This window comes from Eutrema salsugineum, unplaced genomic scaffold (assembly GCF_000478725.1).
Source record: "Eutrema salsugineum unplaced genomic scaffold, Eutsalg1_0 scaffold_16, whole genome shotgun sequence".
In the NCBI taxonomy this organism is placed as follows: domain Eukaryota; kingdom Viridiplantae; phylum Streptophyta; class Magnoliopsida; order Brassicales; family Brassicaceae; genus Eutrema; species Eutrema salsugineum.
The window spans coordinates 1133589-1155087 of NW_006256858.1; the positions used below are offsets into that span (position 1 = coordinate 1133589).

Consider the following 21499-nt stretch of genomic DNA (forward strand, 5'->3'; position numbering starts at 1 on the left):
TCGAGTTTCATTCGGCATCTTCGATTGATAAAAGAAGAATACATAACAGTTGATAAAATTATGAGGTCTCAAAACGGAAACGATTTATTTAGTGCGAATTGGTTCAACCGATACGAATTAGCTCGAACCGAAAAATCCGTATCAAACCGAACAAAACAATTCAATTCAAGGAAAATGAAAAAAAATTGGGAAGTGGAACAAAATCCAACGCTCGAGAATCGATTCAAGCCATTTAGCATTAAGAACAACCGCGCTCTCTAACTCAAAAACCCTCGATCTCTGAGAAGGGGGAAGAAAAAAAAATCTCTCTTCATTCAAAATTTCTTCTTCTTCTTCTTCCTCCTCAATCCTTGGGATCTCGAGCGAACACAACATCTGGGTATTTCGAAACTTTCTTCTTAATCTCTTCTGTTCATGGAAGACAACGAGACCAAGAAAAGCGAGGTCGAGGTCGATGGCCTTGGTCTGATTGATGTCGCTTCTGAGGACGATAGCCTCCTCTTCTCCTCGTTTCCGGATCCCACCAGCTACGAGTTTTCCGGTAATTGTAAATTATCTTCATTCTCGTTTGATTTCCGATTTCATTTTTGTCATTAGATGGGATGGGTTCTGGGTTGTGTTAATCCCTCGAATCTGCTTGATTGGTACTTCGAGAAGTTCGATGTGGGTTTATAGATTTCTTTACTGCTCAGTTCAATGTTTGATGTGGGACTCAGACTCAGACCTTGGAATGCGACTATTGTTATGAATTTGCTGGCATTGCATTTACATTGCATGTTGAAGGTTTTGGTCATGTGCTTACATTTGGACACCCTATTTAATGATATCATTCAGAGGCAGATGAGGATAAAAAAGACTTGAATGATGACAAAGATCAAAACTTCATGAAAGATACAGAATACTGTGACGAAGAGACACTGGTTTCTTCAGTAGAAGAGAAGGAAGAGGTGCTTCAACCTCGTGAGTCACCTGAACCTCAGAAGGCGGTGAAGGCTGGAAAGTATAATTTGCGCAAAAGTCTTGCCTGGGACAATGCGTTTTTCACGAGCGCAGGTAAGTGCATTTCGGACCAGGTATCTTTTGTTACCTTTTCAGGTTTCCAGTTAGTTTGACTGTATCACTTACTTTTGCTGAGATCTATTGTCGAAATCAGGTGTTTTGGAACCCGAAGAACTATCCAGTATGATGGAAAGCAATCATAAGAGTGCAAGGAAATGCTTACCGGCCATTCAAGAAGATATTAATAGATCAACAGAATCCCTTTCTTCATTTCAAAGCGACTGCACCGTGGAAAACAGTCAGGAATTTATTTTGTTTGAAGATGTAAGAGCGTCTATTCAAAGGTCTGCTAAAGCATCTGATGCTGCAACACCTGGAAAAATAAATGAACAGGGAGAAACCAGCCCTAGTAAGTCTTCTTTATTGTTTATCTCGCGTAGAGGAAAAGAAACTAGCTTTGCCTAAGGTCTACTTTTAAAAGCAGATATGTGCATTTACGAAACATTGGCATTTATGATCTAGCTCGAGCTATTGTCTACTTTAAAGCAGAAGGTCTACTTTTAAGTTTTGTGTTTGTGCTTTCTCCACCATCAGGGCTTTCACAATTATGAAGCAGTTCCTCTCTGTCTTTCTCTTTATGGCTTCTTAGTGAGCTAGTGTCTAACGTGAGCTACTCTTAGATGCCAAGTTTTCCATCACACTTTGTGAAGTGTATAATGTGTTTTAGTTTTGTGTCATTGGAAGTTCTATTTCAAGGTGTTTACATTAGATAGTACACATTTGCGGTAGCAATAGTTAATTCATGTTAATTTTTGTTACCAAGTTAACCATCTTTGCATACCTTGTTTGAAATTCCAGCTTCTAGTACAGTGGACGTCCTTGCCTCCGAGGAAAAGGTAAACCTGCTAATAACTGCACCCTGTGTTTCTCTTTACCTCCCTCCTCGGCTGACGCTTTCTTTGTTTTATTTATATTTCTTAGATGAAACCCAAAGCCAGTCCTAAAAAGCCGAGTATTAGAGCACAAGGACTAGGGAAGGCAACAAAACAGGTATATCAACTTCATTCACTTTCTCAGGTGCATATTTACTATTGGATTTATGTCTTAGTCTTATGTTTAATCTGACAACTTGAGAGTAATGGGTTTCTTCGAGGTGTCTAGTGATTTACGAACTCGAACTGTCTCTGTTGAATTTATGAATAAGGAGCTTGTCATAACTTGTTCTGGCTTACCCTGATATTTAATAATTTGTCAACGATACATTTGATACAGCCTGTGGGTGCAAGAGGTCTTAGTACATCCACTCCCAAGCCACCTAACGGACTCAGCAAAGTCAGGCACTTGTCAACAACGTCGATGAGCAGGGCATCACTAGATATTAACAAAGCCAAACAAGAGAAGAATTCCAAATTACCTGCGGGTTAGTCACAACTCTATCTTGAAGATTGTATTACGTGTCTCTTTCGTCCAAATTTGATTATTTGTTGACCTTGAAGTATACAGGGAAAGAGCCTTTGGGTCCTAGAATATCCATGTCGCGAAGTGCTAGACCCACGTTGCCAAAACCTGCTGTGATTAAGTCATCTTTGCGTTCTTCAGCTGCCTCAAAGAATGAATTGACATCTTCCTGCTCTTCACTAGAGAGCTGTGCTAGTGCTTCATCTAGCGTTTCTCACAAATCTTCTTTGGATTCGATAAAGAAGAAGAATGATTCAAGTTCCAGATTAGCTTCCCACTCATTGGTAAATCGATCTACATCTAGAGGTATTATGGGCCAGCCGCGAATCCCACCTCAGCCAACCAATAAGACATCCAAATCCAAGCTTTCCTGTAGTGTACCATCTGATGGTTCGATCAGCGAACGTCCATCACGAGCTTCTGCAACTAGCAAAATGGCTAAAGATAATCAGAAAACTGTCTCTGGTGAAAAGGGTCATGCAAATGATAATACATTGCAGACTGTGAAGCCTCTCAAGAACTCTAAAGATGCATCTATTCTTCAAGCTGATGCTAAGGAGGGCACAATACGTGTTTCAGCTATCAGTGGTGGTTTGGTTCCTCCAACATCCATGAAACCATCAGGTCTCCGTGTGCCATCACCAAAAATCGGCTTCTTTGATGGAGTAAGTTTCCAAAGTTCGTGACAAACATAGAGAACAATTATGCAATTAGTAGGTAATTGATCTCTCTATTTCTCTGTTAAACAGGCAAGACATGGATCATCTTCATCTGCCAGTAAGAGGTCTGGAAAGTCTCAACTCACAAAGTCTCCGTCGTCGTCGAATTCAAAAACTAAGGCAGGTACAAGGCTTGTCTCCGCCTCGTCTCCAAAAGTGCAAAACAAATTGTATTCCAAAATCAATGCAGAAGATCAACTTGAGGGGTGATGAGAATCAGATGATGCCTGAAGGAATCAGTAGTTCTTTATATAATGGAGCTCTGTTATCTTCTCTCTTTTAGTAGGAATTTCCCTGTATTTCAGATTCTTATGTAACCCAACCCTTAAAAAGTAATATTATAAAAATTGTGCGGCATGAAACTTCAATCTAACGAGTTCTCTAGTATTGTGGACAACAGGAGTTCTCTAGTATTGTGGACCTTTAATCTGGTTCATAACTACAGGTACTAATATCTCGCCTTACGCATTATCTCACAATTTATTATATCAAGAACAAAAAAAGGTCAGAAAAAAACTTTTGTTATCGGACATACCAATCAAAGTTAACTCCAAATAAACTACCCTTAAATGTCATAACATTGACATTTTCTAATCTAGATATCAAGGGTTTAAAATTAAAATTCAACTTTAAACTTTTCTTTACTTTGTAAAGAAACATGACGTCAAAAAAAAAAAAAAATGGAACAGAGATTTGAGTGGACTACAGTCCTAGGCTTGCTGCTGTACAGTCTCTTTTTTTCTTTATTTTACAAAGACACCCAAACTTGGTATTCAACTTTTCAGTATTATTATTTTGGACTTTAAATTTTTTATTTCCGCATATCAGAATTGCATGTTCTATGTCACTGTGACACTGTATAGCAAAGAGTGATATACAAAGCTGTACTATGGTTGAAATATTCAAGATGTTGTGTATAAATGTTATTTAATTTTTTTCCTTTGCAGTATCAGCAGTATACAGTGTTATTTAACAATTTCAAAGAGAAAATAACATTGAACCAAAAACAGAGTACATATTCTTAGACATAAAAACATTATATCTCATTAAATAGCCTCTCCTACTTCTGTTATAGGATAGGAAATAAATGAATGGAAGATAGGGTTTTCTCTTTTTTTTTCCAAAAAGGAGATGAAAAGTGAAAACAGAGGAAAGAGATGGGTAATGTACGGATTGGAGGAGATTTCATATAATACGAACACAATTTCAAAATCAGTTTCTTTTTGCTTTTACAGTAATTTGTAACAATATACTGGGCCAAACTGTAAATACGAGAACTACTACAACTCCCCTGTTTATTATTATTATTTTTTTAAGCTCCAAAGGTTTAGACTTTCGACTCATTTCTCTCTCTCCTTGAAACATAATTTTCTCTAGGAAAGATTACTCCCTCTCGAGCCATTTGAGAGACTCTCTTCCAACATCCTCCATGTCTGAAACTGAAGATGACGCTGTTCTTCCACGTTTTTTCAAGGTTTTCCTCTCAGAAACGTCCTCTGAATCAATGGTAAAACACTCTCTCTCTCTCGGTGCTCTCTACTTCTTCCTCAGGCAAGTTTAGCTTCTTCTCCATCGGGTTCAACTAATTTCTCAGAAATTTGCGTCTTCTTTGTTTGTAAGTGAGAGAACTAGGTCTTGCTGTCTCCAAATTGAGTCACATTTTCTCCAAGTTTCTTCCTTTTAGGTTCGTGAATTTAGATGTTGTTAATCGGTGTGACGTTGTTGTTTAGCTATTCACTCTTTATAGTTCGATGTTTCTCTTTTGCCTAGTTGCTCATTCGATAAGTGGAATTACTTGGTTCTTTTTAGTAGAATTTCTCTAAGTCGATTTGTTTCCTTCTTTTCTTCCATAACTGTAGCAAGCAAAAAGTCTCAGACTTTGAGGAAACTTAAGTATTTGTGGGAGAGTTATGGCTCTAAGTATTTGTTTTCATCATGTTTACTGCAGCAAATCGGAAGATAGAGGACGAGTGAAAGTGATAAAAAAGAGATTTTGGATGTGTTCCTTTGTTACTAGTCATTAGGCTAAATCTGTGCGCTGCTTAAACTTGAGAAAAGAGACTACTCATGTGACTTTGATGACGTTTAACTAGTTTACTTGTGTTCATCACTTTCTGATGTTTATACCTCTGCGCTGGATTGTCAGCGAATCCCTGTGTCCTTCAATGAACATCTTGAAGATCCATTGCCACGGACCGCTAAGCTCCACGGTACCGGAGGAGGAATTTGGACAGTTGGCTTCACGAAAAGACGCAAACGTGTGTATTTCACTGATGGATGGTCCAAATTCGCAGAGGACCATGATCTCAAAGACGGAGAGTTCTTGACGTTTGTCTACGACGGTTACCACACGTTTGAAGTCAGCGTCTACGATGGTTTGGGTTGTAAAGAGACAAGAGCTGTGACGGAGGCTGTCGAGCTTTCTGACGCTGATTCTGATTCTGATGAAGAAGAAGAAGAAGATCCTTCAGTGAAAGGTGAAGATGACAGTAGCTATGCTGAAGATGAAGAAGTTAGTCAGAGTAATTACACTGTTGACAGCGAAGGGACAGAATCAGATTCTTCAGGTAAGAGTTTTATTTTTATTGTAATTAACATTGTGTAAATCATACACTTAAACCAACCTTAAAGAAAGTTTGTTTTTTGTCTTAATTGTTGCAGATATCTCAGATTTGGTAGTTACGACTAATCCATGGTTTAAAACAAACCTCAAGAACAGGACATATGAGCTGGTACAAAAAAAAAAGACTCTTGATTTGTTTACTATCTTTCTCTATTTCAATATGGCTTTTTACACGTTTTTGTTATTTTTGCTCTATGCAGCTGATTCCAGCAAAACTGGCTAGGGAATACAGGCTTAAATTTGGTGAGAGCATCACTTACATTGATGAAGAAGGGACCATGGTAGGGATCAGAGTGAGATGGTCAGATGATAGGATTTGTTTCAAAGGATGGGACAGGATTTGTAGAAGGAACAGGCTTAATAAGCAAGATCAAGTCATATGCGAGATGCTTCATAACAGGAAGCTAGTTCACACTATCAAGATCCACATCAAACGTGGTTGAGTCTCTCATCATCACCCTCTCCATCACCATCACCATTATCATGAGTACTAAGGCTTAGTATCGCTTTTGTCTGTTTCAAGTGTGTTGTAACTGCTTCTCTGCTTTTATATTAGTATTACTTTCTTCATCCCCAAGAAATTTTATAAACTTTAGTCATGCTTATTAATTTTTGAATCCATAATTTTTCTCTGTAAAATGTTTCCATAGGTGAGAAAAAAAACCCAACAAAGATTAATATAGCAAAGAGACAGGCTTCTCTGAATTACTAAACATTTAATCACTCCCTCTATTTCCATTGGAGACTAAGAGCATTTATCAATTTAAATAAAAAATAAAACAATTTCACATAGTATCTCAAAGATATAAGCCAGCCAGTATAAACGTAAAACAATAACCAAATGAAAACCAAACCTATAACAAATGAGGCAAACATACAAGTCCTGATCTCATATATATAGTATGGATGTGTATACATTATTGTATTTGTTTACAAGTGATGACGAGTTGGTACGAGCTCAAGAGGGACTTTCTTGGCGATATTTAAAGCTCCGATTTCGTCCATGTCAATGTCTGCAATGGCCATTCCATCAGGCAAACTCCAATTGAAATAGTAAAGAAGGTTAAGAAGGCCGAGCTCGACAATGGTGGTTCCCAAGGCCATCCCTGGACAGCTCCTACGACCAGATCCAAAGGGCAAGAGCTCAAAATGCTGACCTTTGTAGTTGATTGAGGTATTCAAAAACCTCTCGGGAATGAATTCATCAGGGCTAGTCCAACATTTGGGATCACGTCCTATGGAGTAAGTGTTGACTTGGATCATGGTGTTCTTGGGAATGTTGTAGCCTTGAATCTTGATGTCAGCCATTGTTAGTCTTGGGAGCAAGAGAGGAGCAGGTGGGTGTAATCTGAATGTTTCCTTGATCACTAGCTTCAAGTATTCAACTTTCTCTACATCTTCTTCTGTGATTCTCTCTTTGTTGGATCCGAGTGTTTCTCGAATCGCTTCTTGGAGTTTTTTCATCACTCTCGGATGTCTTGTTAGCTCTGTCATTGTCCATATCATCGTGATTACTCCTGCGTTCACTCCCGCCAAAAACACATCCTGAATATGTAACATACGTAAATACACTTTATAATTCTGATTATAAAAGAGGATCGAAAATAACGTGACAAATAAGATATCTATCTGGTGAACCAAAATACAAAAAATAATATATATACATATACTATTCCAGTTTAACTTGCTCTCCAAATCACCTTCTATAGAAACATTAAAAAATGGTACTAAGAGATTTATTCACACTCACTGACATGACTCCTTTGAGATGATCGGAAGTGATCTTGAAAGAACCCGATTTGGTGGGCTTATTAATTATTATTAACATGGCACTGACGAGGTCTGAGTGATCTTCAGGTTTTGCAATCTTTAAATGATCATCGATCACATGTTGAAAGAGATTGTTGAGTTTTGAAAAGCCTTTGTTCATCCTCGAATACTGACCGGAGATCCGGTCAATAAGCCATCCGAGACACGTGGGGAAGAAGTCAGTGATTGCCAAAGTACCTACGTTGGTCTCCGACTCTATCACCATCTCTTCTACTCTCTCCATATCGATAAAATTGCACTCGTGGAAGTTGTGCCCAAAGGCGAGTCTAAATATGATACCAGCCGTGAAGGAGAATAGGACTTTCCCCAAATCCACTAAGGTTTCTGTTTGAGCAGATTTTGTTAGTTTCTTGAACAGCAAGTCACTCTCTTCCTCTCTGATACACTTAAAAACCTTTTGCTTTTTGGGACTAAATAGCTCGAGACCAACAAGCTTTTTCATCTCTCGCCAGTCCTCACCATGCTGAGCGAAAACAATGTCTTTGAAGTTGTAAGAAAACAACTTGGTCGTTACCAACTTAGGTCGGCCACAAGTCTCTAGATCATGAGTCCTGAGAACTTCTTTAGCTGCTTCTCTAGAGGAGAACACGACCACAGGAACGACCCCAAAGTGGAGAAGCATCACTGGTCCGTGTTCTAAGGAGAGATTGTGAAAAGATTTGTGAAGAAAGTTTTCAAGCTGGTGAAAGTTTCCTATGATTGGAAGACCTGTAGGTCCCGGAGGAAGATTCATTTTCGAAGGTGAAAGCTTTTTAAAGATGAACAAAGAGAGAGGGAAGAGGAAGACGAAAGCTAGGAAGAAACTCATTATTCTTGTTTTTGTTTTCTAGCTCTCTTTCTCTGTATTTAGGGTGAAGAACACATTTGTTCTCAAAGAGGCAGTATTAAAAGCAATGCATACGGTTAGGTTTTTTTGTACTAAATCAAAATGTTTTACTATCGTTTTAGAAGATGTTGAATTAAGGAACTCTCTCGAGGCATAATATCTTGTTGCTGTGTTTAATGGGTAGTGAATGAGAGGTCCCAAGAAACACAGTTTAGATAGATATAAAGACCTTTCTCTGACCAAACCAACAACAGAACGTGGTCATAAGAAAGCTAAACATTTTTTTTTTGTGGAACAGATTTGTGTAACCACCAAACATTCTTTTGTGGATCCAAACGAACTAACTGAAGTCAATCAAAGTTTCTAAAGCATTTTTTTGGTGCAACGAAAGTTTCTAAACTTAAAATCACTGAAAACCCTCTTCAAACTTATCAAGTATCTCCATGTTTTCACTAATTTTTTTCTGTTTCTTCTACCAAATCATGTAGGGCCTTTTTTAAAATACTAGTAGTAACGAAATTTTAGCTTCTTAAAAAGTATGTATATATATATATATGTTCTTAAATATAAGAATATGCATATATATATATGATTTAAATGTAGTGAAATGATAATATTAAACATTGTTCTTCTTTTTTTTGTAATTTTACAAGAAAAAATTACTGTTTTCAAAATGTACTGTTTTATGTTCAGGGTTTAGAAGTTCAATCGTTGAAGACCACTAGAGAAGTTTGACTCCACAGATTTGGTCTTTGGGAATGTATTTTACAAGTAACTAAAAGAAGACTTCATACTTCTGATCATGTTTTCGAAACCCGATTTTATTATAAACTATGAGTTGTGAGTTGTGACGAAGTTATACTAAACTAAGCCTTTTTTCTTGTTAAAGCTTGCGGAAACATTTACTTTAATGACATGTCAACTTCTTTTTGGTTTGTATTGTCAACAATGTTAAGTAAGCATAACACGGACTTTATTTTTATATATTCAAAAGACCATTTCAACAATAAATGAACGATGCTATTTTAGATCAACATAAGTATTATTGAAGACATTATTGAAACATTATTAGTAACATACCGATCACAAGACAGGATAAGCGTAAAACAAGTTAAGAGAAAACAAAACCAAACCTATCGTAAGTAGACAAACATATAGAAATCTGCATCTTATTAAAATGATTACATGATTCACCAGCGATGAAGAGTTGGTACGAGCTCTAGAGGAACTTTCTTGGTGATGGCAAAAGCTCCGTCTTCTTCCATGTCAATGTCTTTGATGGTCATTCCCTCAGGCAAACTCCAATCAAAGAAGTAAAGAAGGTTAAGAAGGCCAAGCTCGACGATGGTGATCCCTGTGCCCATCCCAGGACAAGTCCTACGTCCGGCTCCAAACGGCAAAAGCTCAAAATGCTTTCCTTTGTATTCGATAGGGTTATCGACAAACCTCTCGGGGATAAACTCCTCGGGTTTGGTCCAGTATTTGGGATCACGTCCTATCGCGTAAGTGTTGATTTGGATCATCGTGTTCTTGGGGATGTTGTAGCCTTGAATCTTGATGTCGGACATTGTTAGTCTTGGAAGCAAGAGAGGAACTGGTGGATGCAATCTAAACGTTTCCTCGATCACTAGCTTCAAGTACTCAACTTTCTCTAGGTCTTCTTCTGTGATTCTCTCTTTGTTGGATCCGAGTGTTGCTCGAATCTCTTCTTGGAGCTTCTTCATGGTTCTCGGATGTCTGCTTAGCTCTGTCATCGTCCATATCATCGTGATGGCTCCCGCGTTCACTCCAGCCAAGAACACATCCTAATCAAATGGACTTGTTGTCAAAACGAGATAATTGTCTGCGTCTTTAGTTACTTGCTTCCCAAGCTATAACTATATTCCTCAAGTTACTAAAAATGTAAAATCTTATTTTACTAAAGAATTACTTTTTCTTTAATATCTTACTCACCGACATGACTCCTTTGAGATGGTCATCGGTGACTTTGAAGGAATCAGGTTTTGTGGGTTTATTGATCATGTCCAGCATGACACTGATGATGTCCGAGTGATCTTGGGGTTGTCCAGTCTTCAAATGATCATCGATCACATGCTCAAAGAAATTGGTGAGTTTAGCAAAGGCTTTCTTGACCCTTGAATGCTGACCGGAGATCCGGTCTATGAGCCATCCCGCAGGGAAGAAGTCGGCGAACGCCAAGGAACCAAGGTTAGTCTCTGACTCGAGCACCAACTCTTCTACTCTCTCCATATCGACAAAGTCACACTCGTGGAAGTTCTGTCCAAAAGCTAGTCTACAAATGATGCTGGCTGCGAAGGAGAAAATGACTTTCCTCAGATTAACTGATGATGAGGTTTGTGTCTCATCAGCAGCTTTTGATGATACCTTCTTGACCAACACTTCGCTCTCTTCCTCTCTAATGTACCTGAAAGACTTGAGTTTCTTCTGGCTAAAGAGCTCGAGCACAGCGATTTTCCTCATCTCTCTCCATGTCTCACCGAAAGGAGCGAAACCAATGTCATTAAAGTTGTAAGTAAACAACCTTGCTCCGACCGTCTTGGGACGGCTACAAGTCTCAAGATCATGAGTCTTGAGCACTTCCTCAGCTCCTTCTTTTGAGGAGATAATGATCACAGGGACTACCCCAAAACGGAGAAGCATCACCGGTCCATATTCTTGGGAGAATTTGTGAAGAGATTTGTGAAGAAATCTTCCAAGTTGGTGCAAGTTTCCGATGATTGGAAGACCCTTGGGTCCCGGAGGGAGCTTCCCTTTCGTTGATGAAAGCTTTTTAAAGAAGATCAAAGAGATAAGGAAGAGTAAGAGGAAACAAAGAAAGGTAGACATTTATTTTTGGGTCGGTTACTTTCTTCTGATTTGTGTTTGAAGTGAAGAGTAATTAGTGAGTTCTCAAATACTTCAATATATAGAGCCATGGAGGCAATGCATGTGGTTGGGCTTTGACTAAATCAAAGATTCTTTTTTTTTTCTTTTGTGAGTTACCTGTTGAATCTCTTATATTATAAATCACACGTTCAAATAAGAAAAATGTTAATTTATATTAATATAGAAATGCTATAAGCTTTTCTATTGTCTACTAATTGGTTTTGAGTTAAGAACCAATAATTTTGTACTTCCTATATTATAGATTGTTGTGTAACATATAAGGGGTAAACGATAGTATATTTGGATGGTTATATATATGTTGTATTGTATTGGTCGAAAAATTGACTACTCTATCGTTATCATAAGATAAAGCTCAAGCCTTCACAAGTGGCGTTCGATTATTGCTATATCTCTCTCCATTAAGGAAGCTCAACTACCAGACTCAATAATACCAGACTCCATTATTGCTATATCTCTCTCCAAAGTGATCCAGTTAATCACTCTTTTTATAAAAGCAAACTCTCTATAATTTTGTATTAATTTGTTTTGTGTATGTAACCTGCCTCTGTAAATTATCATCATTAATTTAGTACAATGAACCTTTCAAAAACAAAAGAAACAAGAAGGTGAAAGTGTGTGTTTGTATGGGCAATATGAGGTTTACCGCGTCTACGAGTCCTTGGTCAAACAACATCGAGGTAAATTGTATGTGAAGACTGTGATAATAGAATATGATCTATTATCACAGTCTTCATAACAGGAAGCTAGTTCACACTATAAAGATCCACATCAAACGTGGTTGAGTCTCTCATCATCACCCTCTCCATCACCATCACCATTATCATGAGTATTAAGGCTTAGTATCGCTTCTCTGCTTTTATATTTAGTAGTACTTTCTTCATCCCCAAGAAATTTTATAAACTTAGTCATGTTTGCTGCTGTATTTTGAATGCTTAGTAAATCCATAATTACTTCTGTAAAATGTTACCATAGGTTAGAAAAAAATAAAACCAAACAAAAGTTAATATATAGCAAAGAGACAGGCTTCTCTGAATCACTAAACATTTATTCACTCCCTCTATTTCCATTGGAGACTAAGAGCATTTATCAGTTTAGATTAAATAAAACAATTTCACATATCTCAAAGATATAAGCATTATGAACCTGAATATATACTTTACTTCACGATACAAGCCAGTCAGTATAAACGTAAAACAAAAACCAAATGAAAACCAAACCAATAACAAATGAGGCAAACATACAAGTCCTGATCTCATATATATAGTATGGATGTGTATATATTATTGTATTTGTTTACAAGTGATGACGAGTTGGTACGAGCTCAAGAGGGACTTTCTTGGCGATATTTAAAGCTCCGATTTCGTCCATGTCAATGTCTGCAATGGTCATTCCATCAGGCAAACTCCAATTGAAGTAGTGTGGCGAATCAAGCACAAAGAAAGCAATAAACTTAAGGAGAGAAATCGCAAATTGAGGCAAACACTCGTTTAGGGTTTTCTTATTATTTGTATGAATGAATAATTACAAATCATAAGCGTTGTATTTATAGCTTCAAAAATCCGACTCCTAGATCCTTTAACCTGTTACATTCCTCAGTTAATTCTAGCAGGGTCCCTTTAGAATATTTTGTCACTTAGTAGTAAAGAAGGTTAAGAAGGCCTAGCTCGACAATGGTGGTTCCCAAGGCCATCCCGGGACAGCTCCTACGATCAGATCCAAAGTGCAAGAGCTCGAAATGCTGACCTCTGTAGTTGATTGAGGTATTCAAAAATCTCTCGGGAATGAATTCTTCAGGGCTAGTCCAACATTTGGGAATGGCGTAAGTGTTGACTTGGATCATGGTGTTCTTGGGAATATAATGTTGTAGCCTTGAATCTTGATGTCAGCCATTGTTAGTCTTGGGAGCAAGAGAGGAGCAGGTGGGTGTAATCTGAATGTTTCCTCGATCACAAGCTTCAAGTACTCAACTTTCTCTAGATCTTCTTCGGTGATTCTCTCTTTGTTGGATCCGAGTGTAGTTCGAATCTCTTCTTGGAGTTTATTAATCACTCTCGGATGTCTTGTTAGGTCTGTCATTGTCCATATCATCGTGATTACTCCTGCGTTCACTCCGCCAAAAACACATCCTGAATATGTAACATACCTCGTAAATACACTTTATAATTCTGATTTTAAAAGAGAATCGAAAATAACGTGACAAATAAGATATCTATCTGGTGAACCAAAATACAAAAAGTTATACATATCTATACATCAAAAAGTATTTGTCTCAAATACTATTCCAGTTTAACTTGCTCTCCAAATCACCTCCAATAGAAACATTAAAAAATGGTACTAAGAGATTTATTCACACTCACTGACATGACTCCTTTGAGATGATCGTGAGTGATATTGAAAGAACCCGATTTGGTGGGTTTATTAATTATATCCAACATGGCACTGACGAGGTCTGATTGATCTTCAGGTTTTGCATTCTTTAAATGATCATCGATCACATGTTGAAAAAGATTATTGAGTTTTTCAAAGCCTTTGTTCAGCCTCGAATGCTTACCGGAGATCCGGTCTATAAGCCATCCGAGAGCCGTGGGGAAGAAGTCAGTGATTGCCAAAGTGCCTACGTTGGTCTCCGACTCTATCACCATCTCTTCTACTCTCTCCATGTCGATGAAACTGCACTCGCGGAAGTTGTGTCCAAAGGCGAGTCTAAATATGATACCAGCCGTGAAGGAGAATAAGACTTTCCCCAAATCCACTAAGGTTTCTGTTTGAGAAGAATTTGTTAGTTTCTTGACCAGAAAGTCACTCTCTTCCTCTCTGATATACTTAAAAACCTTTTGCTTTTTGGGACTAAATAGCTCGAGACCAACAAGCTTTTTCATCTCTCGCCAGTCCTCACCATGCTGAGCGAAACCAATGTCTTTGAAGTTGTAAGAAAACAACTTGGTCGTTACCAACTTAGGTCGGCCACAAGTCTCAAGATCATGAGTCCTAGCTGCTTCTCTGGAGGAGAACACGACCACAGGAACGACCCCAAAGTGGAGAAGCATCATTGGTCCGTGTTCTAAGGAGAGATTGTGAAGAGATTTGTGAAGAAAGTTTTCAAGCTGGTGAAAGTTTCCTATGATTGGAAGATCTGTAGGTCCCGGAGGAAGAGTCCTGTTTGAAGGTGAAAGCTTTTTAAAGATGAATAAAGAGAGAGGGAAGAGGAAGACGAAAGCTAGGAAGAAACTCATTATTCTTGTTTTGTTTTCTAGCTCTCTTTTCTCTGTATTTCAGGTGAAGAGCATATTTGTTCTCAAAGAGGCAGTATTAAAAGCAATGCATACGGTTATGTTTTTTTGTACTAAATCAAAGTGTTTTTACTATTACTTTAGAAAATGTTGAATTCAGGAACTTTCTCAAGGCATAATATCTTGTTGCTGTGATTAATGGGTGGTGAAGGAGAGGTCCCAAAAAAACAATTTAGATATAAAGACCTTTCTCTGACCAAACCAACAACATAACGTGGCGATCAAAAAGCTAAATATGTTTTCTTTTTTTATGGAACAGATTTGTGTAACCACCAAACATCCCTTTGTGGATCCAAACGAACTAACTGACCCAAGTCAATTCAAGTTTCCAAATTTATTTTTTTTTGGTGCAACGAAAGTTTCTAAACTTAAAACCACTTCTTCTACCATATTATGCAGGGCCTTTTAAAATTCTAGTATTAACGATATTTCAGCTTCTTCTTTAAAATATGATAACTTTTATTGCTAATTAAAATTAAAATCTTAGTTATAAAAATGATTTTAACGTAGTGAAATGATAATATAAAATTACAGTTTTTCAAATTTACTGTTTTATGTTTCATAAATAAAAACGTTTTTGGTCCTACTAATTATATAATTCAGTTCAATCTTTGAAGACCATTAGAGAAGTTTGACTCCAAGATTTAGTATTTGGGAATGTATTTTACAAGTAACTAAGTTCTGATCATGATCTTTGAAACCAATTTTATTATAAACTATGAGTAATGAGTTTTGACTACTATACTAAACTAAGCCTTTTTTTTCTTCTTCTTAAAGCTTGCGGAAGCAGTCACTTTAATGTCGTGTCAACTTCTTTTTGGTTTGTATTGTCAACTATGTTAAGTCAGCATAACACGATTTTTTTTAGTCAAAAGACCATTTCAGTAAATAAACAATGAACGATAACAGTTTTAGATTAAGATTATTGAAGACATTACTGAAACATTATTAGATCACAAGACAGGATAAGCGTAAAACAAGTAGAAACACACAACCAAACCGATAGTAAGTAGACAAACATATAGAAATCTGCATCTTATTAAAATGATTACATGATTCACCAGCGATGAAGAGTTGGTAAGAGCTCTAGAGGAACTTTCTTGGCGATGACGAAAGCTCCGTCTTCTTCCATGTCAATGTCTTTGATGGTCATTCCCTCAGGCAAACTCCAATCGAAGAAGTAAAGAAGGTTAAGAAGGCCGAGCTCGACGATGGTGATCCCCGTGCCCATCCCAGGACAAATCCTACGTCCGGCTCCAAACGGCAAAAGCTCAAAATGCTTTCCTTTGTATTCGATAGGGTTATCGACAAACCTCTCGGGGATGAACTCCTCGGGTTTGGTCCAGTATTTGGGATCACGTCCTATCGTGTAAGTGTTGATTTGGATCATGGTGTTCTTGGGGATGTTGTAGCCTTGAATCTTGATGTCGGACATTGTTAGTCTTGGAAGCAAAAGAGGAGCTGCTGGATGCAGTCTGAACGTTTCCTGGATCACTAGCTTCAAGTACTCAACTTTCTCTAGATCTTCTTCTGTGATTCTCTCTTTGTTGGATCCGAGTGTTGCTCGAATCTCTTCTTGGAGCTTCTTCATGATTCTAGGGTGTCTGCTTAGCTCTGTCATCGTCCATATCATCGTGATGGCTCCCGCGTTCACTCCAGCCAAAAACACATCCTAATCAAATGACATATAGATTATAATTCATGCTTTTTATTTTCTTAATAGAGGATATCAAAAATCCATATATACCAAGTCATTAAATAAATGGACTTGTTGTCAAAACGAGATAATTGTCTGTGTCTTTATTTACTTGCTTCCCAAGCTATAATTATTTTCCTTATTTATATATATAATAACTCGATCGTACTCACCGACATGACTCCTTTGAGATGGTCATCGGTGACTTTAAAAGAATCGGGTTTTGTGGGTTTATTGATCATATCCAACATGACACTGATGATGTCCGAGTGATCTTGGGGTTGTCCAGTCTTCAAATGATCATCGATCACATGCTCAAAGAAATTGGTGAGTTTAGCAAAGGCTTTCTTGACCCTTGAATGCTGACCGGAGATCCGGTCTATGAGCCATCCCGCAGGGAAGAAGTCGGCGAACGCCAAGGAACCAAGGTTAGTCTCTGACTCAAGCACCAACTCTTCTACTCTCTCCATATCGACAAAATCACACTCGTGGAAGTTCTGTCCAAAAGCTAGTCTACAAATGATGCTGGCCGTGAAGGAGAAAATGACTTTCCTCAGATTAACCGATGATGAGGTTTGTGTCTCATCAGCAGCTTTTGATACCTTCTTGACCAACACTTGGCTCTCTTCCTCTCTAATGTACCTGAAGGACTTGAGTTTTTTCTGGCTAAAGAGCTCGAGCACAGCGATTTTCCTCATCTCTCTCCAGGTCTCACCGAAAGGAGCGAAACCAATGTCTTTAAAGTTGTAAGTAAACAACCCTGTTCCGACCGTCTTAGGTCGGCTACAAGTCTCAAGGTCATGAGTCTTGAGCACTTCCTCAGCTCCTTCTTTTGAGGAGACAATGATCACAGGGACTACCCCAAACCGGAGAAGCATCACTGGTCCATATTCTTGGGAGATTTTGTGAAGAGATTTGTGAAGAAATCTTCCAAGTTGGTGCAAGTTTCCGATGATTGGAAGACCCTTGGGTCCCGGAGGAAGCTTCCCTTTCGTTGATGAAAGCTTTTTAAAGAAGATCAAAGAGATAAGGAAGAGTAAGAGGAAACAAAGAAAGATAGACATTTTTTTTTTTTGGTGAGTAACTTTCTTCTGATTTGTGTTTGAAGTGAAGAGTAATTAATGAGTTCTCGAATACTAAAATATATAGAGCCATGGAGGCAATGCATGTGGTTGGGCTTTGACTAAATCAAAGATTCTTTTTTCTTTTATGAATTACCGGTTGAATCTTTTATCACACGTTAAAATAAGAATTTATACTGATATGCTATAACTTTTCTATTGACTACCAATTGGTTTTAAGTTAAGAACCAATAATTGTGTACATCTTATAGATTGTTGTGTAACATATAAGAGCATGTACATCAGTGAACTCCTAAGAAAGGGGTTCACCAGAATATAATAACATTTTTTTTTTGTTTTAGTTTTGTTTTTTTTTAATTCGAATATTATAATTTTTGACCAATCAGAATGCTTCATTTTGGGATGATACTGTCTCTTTAGGTTCGTCGGGATGATACTGTCTCTTTAATATTAAGATCTTTTGTCTCAAAAACTGTGCCATGAATCTCTCTTGATCCCCTGATGTATATGCTCTAAGGGGTAAACGATATTATTTGAGTACTATATTTGAATGCTTATATATGTTGTATTGTATTGGTCGAAAAATTGACTACTTTATCGTTATCATAAGATAAAGCTCAAGCCTTCACAAGCGGCTTTCGATTATTGATATATCTCTATCCAGTAAGGAAGCTCAACTACCTGACTCAATACTACTTTGGCAGTCCTCTTTAATTTCAAAATGATCCAATTAATCACTCTTTTTATAAAAGCAAACTCTCTATAATTTTGTATTAGTTTGTTTTGTGTATGTAACCTGCCTCTGTAAATTTATGATCATTAATTTAGTACAATGAACCTTTCAACAACTAAAGAAACAAGAAGGTGAAAGCGTGTGTTTGTACGAGCAATATGAGGTTTACCACGTCTACGAGTCCCTTAGTCAAACAACATCGAGGTAAATTGTATGTGACGAGGACACTGTGATAATATAATATATCTATTCAATCATTTCTTTACGAGTATGGAATTTTTGGATTTTTTTATTTTAGTTCAACAATTCTATATTGACTATAAACGATTATCTATTTCTTTTTTTTCTTAGAAATTCACAAGTTATCTACAAAGTGTACGTACAATTTCAGATAGGTTACTTGTAGTTGTCTCAAAAGTTTACTTCCCCGTATTTGAATCTTTAGGATGAAAAACGATAAGATATTGGACAAGCATTTGACCTGTTTTAGTTTACTACAATATTTTTGTTTCATACATTGACGTTGAATGTATTCCCAATAATATATTATCATTTTTTTTCTTTTTACTTTAGCATTTAGATTATCATGTTTGAGGACAAGTAACATTATAAATGCCGAGAAATTTTTAATGATGTATCCTCTGACCGGTTCCCTCAATTATAGTGGATTTTAATATAACATGTTAGGTCATGGTCAGAAGTGTGAATCTGGTATATCCTGAGAAATGTAATTTAAATCTTGTATCTTGTAGATTTTGACAAGGCAAATATACATATCTTGAAAAACTGATTTTGAAAATTTGAATATTGTAGTGAAAATAGTCAATATTTTTTTTGGGTTAGATTTATTTGCCCATTATTTTGATAGTAATATGAGTATGACCTTTTATTTGTTCCCGAACTTTTAAATCTTTTTAGATTTATCTTTCGTATGCCAAACAATTCTTTTTCGTATGCAAACAAGTACTAGTGCCACCCTCTTACGAAGCCTAAAGAGACTAATATTGCTTGGTGCATTATGCATACTGAAATGAATATTCACATCCGTATGAAAAAAATTAAACGTATTCATACGACAACCTTGAATACATTTAAAACATTACTATAAACATGAAATATTTTTATATATGCAACACAGTGAACCTGTAAACAAAAACACACTATTAAGGTGAACTCGTGAAGCGTCTGTTTATGGCTTTATCGTTTGTACATAAGCGGTCAAGCAGATTCTCTGCAACAGGGTCGACAAAAGTGTGGTTTTTATGTCGAGACAGCCACGCCGCTCAGAAAAAAAATGAATGAGATTGGTTCGTCGGTTTTGCGGGGGGTAATCTCGTTATTCTTCCGCACAGTGAGCTGATCCTCCGCATCTCTCTCTGTAACTGGTTCTTGGCTGCACCGGAACACGTCGTACGGAGTTCTGGGTTTGGTTTGGACTTTGGAGAGACGACGACTCTAAGACCATGTACATTAGTAATCTCACTATAAAAGGTTCATTAGAATATAATATTAATATTTTTTAAAATAAAATTGAAAATATGATATTTGTTTGGATTCCCAAATCCTTCTCACTTTTTTGTCCACTCTCGTGCTTCCACATCACGTCGATACCGTATTGTCAGGTTCGTCCTGAAAAGACCGTTTCATTAAAAATGCCTCATTTTTACCTATGATTCTGGATCTACTACCCAGCATGATACCCTACTGTACATGCTCTAATTTTCTTTGTTTAGTCTTATTTCATTTTGGTCCCTCGTGTATTATTTTTATTTCATTAATCGTCTTTTGTTTTCATTGGTGTATTTTTTTACCTCTCTATATTATCGGAGTTTGATGCCAATAAAACTAGGTGTCACAATTTTTTACAAGTCTTTTCATGCTCGAGACGACGGTGTAGATACTCTCCTTTGTTCAGTAATGGGAAAAATAAACACATCCTCTTTTTTATTTTTTGTGCAACAATAAAAACATCCTCTTAAAACTTAAAAGAAAGGGAATAGAGAGTGCACACATGACACATGCCACCAGATCCAATTAAAGCAGTCACAAAGTTCATCATTACTCATAGTATCCAACTAATCAGATCTAAACAACCTAATATAACTCGCAACCAAAAAAACCAGAAATTTGTAAAGTACAAAACGAGGGATATATAGTCATAGTCCTGACCCATTGAAACACAAAGCAATTGAAAAAAAAAAAACAAGATTTGAAAAACGATCGCTATTACAATATCTCTATTTGTTAAGATTTTATTTACAAGTTTGATATAATATACAAATAAAATAGTTATCAAATTAACTCATATATTTTATTCTGGTGTATCTTCTACTACCAAGTTAGACTGATAGCTTGGTTGAAAAGAACAAAGAACTTTAGGATAATATAATACTTCTCAGTTTCATAAAAATATTAATTAGATTTACGGAAAAAAAATATAAGAAAAGCCATGTTGATTAGCATAGATCTCATGAATTTAAACTACTATTAATGCGCCGCCCGATTTTTTCCATCTACCAGCAAGCGTCGATATAGGTTTTACTCCATATTCCTCCAAGTAAACTCCATCATTTTTAGCAATCCATGAGCGCAATCCATGTTTACATGGAGTTTTTGGAGGTGATAACCTAGCCGCTACTCTATAGAAATCAGCATCATCCGTTGGATCTCCTTTTACCAACACACACAACCACCCATCCTTTTGCAAAAGCTCATGGTCAATTTTAAGTACGTGTTTATCATTGAAGTTTAAAGAGAGGGTTGGGACCGTGGGAGGGCTGGTAGAACCATCATTGCACCGAACCCTAAGAATCTGACCATGACCCAGTTTGTTTTGAATTTCCAACTTTCCAATGTTGCACGATTGTGGAACTCGGCTCTGGCTCAACCCAAAAAACATAGCAATAACTAACAAAAAAAATATGAGATTATTCATTTCTTGAAGCAAAAATATTTAACAAAATTATTTTTTTTGGGATTATTATTATGAATCTAAATACATCAAAGTATTGTCGTGTTTATATATAAAAAATATGTGGTATATGTTTTTTCAGTTTATTTCTTATTTTATGGGGCTAAGCAAAATATAACCCAATTAATTCTCTGGCTGAAAGAAAATTAGTGTCGAAAAATAAGGTTGACCAATAAAATCGAACCATGTATTTTAACCTTCCAAGTATATAGCTAGTAGCTAATCACGAAAATCAAACCAAACCAAAAGTGTAAGATACAACAAAAAAAATAATTACAAGTGTGTTTTTTGTCTTTTAAAAATATTAAAAAAAAAATTACTACTTATAATATCAAGTTTTTTTATCAATACAACAGAACAAATTA

General features: G+C 36.8%; 6 protein-coding genes across 9 annotated transcripts; 2 read left to right on the forward strand and 4 right to left on the reverse strand.

Moving 5' to 3' along the window:
* Positions 1–248: 248 nt before the first annotated feature.
* Positions 249–3533, forward strand: LOC18021602. Its single transcript, XM_006403641.2, has 8 exons — positions 249–541; positions 835–1053; positions 1154–1408; positions 1858–1895; positions 1981–2049; positions 2272–2419; positions 2503–3122; positions 3207–3533. The coding sequence occupies exons 1-8, from the start codon at positions 415–417 to the stop codon at positions 3384–3386; spliced, it is 1656 nt and encodes a 551-aa protein (XP_006403704.1). The 5' UTR covers positions 249–414; the 3' UTR covers positions 3387–3533.
* Positions 3534–4541: 1008 nt separating this feature from the next.
* Positions 4542–6367, forward strand: LOC18021603 (B3 domain-containing protein REM20). Its single transcript, XM_006403642.2, has 4 exons — positions 4542–4683; positions 5323–5743; positions 5838–5908; positions 6000–6367. The coding sequence occupies exons 1-4, from the start codon at positions 4606–4608 to the stop codon at positions 6240–6242; spliced, it is 813 nt and encodes a 270-aa protein (XP_006403705.1). The 5' UTR covers positions 4542–4605; the 3' UTR covers positions 6243–6367.
* Positions 6368–6729: 362 nt separating this feature from the next.
* LOC18021604 (cytochrome P450 71B8) lies at positions 6730–8437 on the reverse strand. The gene is made up of 2 exons (XM_006403643.1): positions 7550–8437; positions 6730–7344 (listed from the first exon to the last, which is right to left on the reverse strand). Exons 1-2 carry the CDS (start codon positions 8435–8437, stop codon positions 6730–6732), a joined length of 1503 nt encoding a protein of 500 aa, XP_006403706.1.
* A 1023-nt stretch (positions 8438–9460) lies between these two features.
* On the reverse strand, positions 9461–11346 carry LOC18021605 (cytochrome P450 71B5). The gene is made up of 2 exons (XM_006403644.2): positions 10409–11346; positions 9461–10260 (listed from the first exon to the last, which is right to left on the reverse strand). The coding sequence occupies exons 1-2, from the start codon at positions 11300–11302 to the stop codon at positions 9646–9648; spliced, it is 1509 nt and encodes a 502-aa protein (XP_006403707.1). The 5' UTR covers positions 11303–11346; the 3' UTR covers positions 9461–9645.
* A 1309-nt stretch (positions 11347–12655) lies between these two features.
* On the reverse strand, positions 12656–14595 carry LOC18021606 (cytochrome P450 71B8). The gene is given in 5 exon segments (XM_024157777.1): positions 12656–12780; positions 13004–13217; positions 13220–13476; positions 13479–13488; positions 13720–14595. Coding segments are annotated over 5 exon segments (1482 nt in total).
* Positions 14596–15665: 1070 nt separating this feature from the next.
* Positions 15666–17412, reverse strand: LOC18021607 (cytochrome P450 71B5). 4 transcript variants are annotated; one of them, XM_024157855.1, is made up of 3 exons: positions 17079–17412; positions 16522–16691; positions 15666–16324 (listed from the first exon to the last, which is right to left on the reverse strand). In XM_024157855.1, exons 1-3 carry the CDS (start codon positions 17410–17412, stop codon positions 15710–15712), a joined length of 1119 nt encoding a protein of 372 aa, XP_024013623.1. In that variant the 3' UTR covers positions 15666–15709. The 4 variants fall into 4 exon arrangements, with proteins under 4 accessions (XP_024013623.1, XP_024013622.1, XP_006403709.1 ...); XM_024157854.1 differs by lacking the exon at positions 16522–16691 and having other exon boundaries at positions 15666–16177; positions 16284–16324; positions 16716–17412; XM_006403646.2 differs by having other exon boundaries at positions 16522–17412.
* Between the last annotated feature and the right edge of the window lie 4087 nt (positions 17413–21499).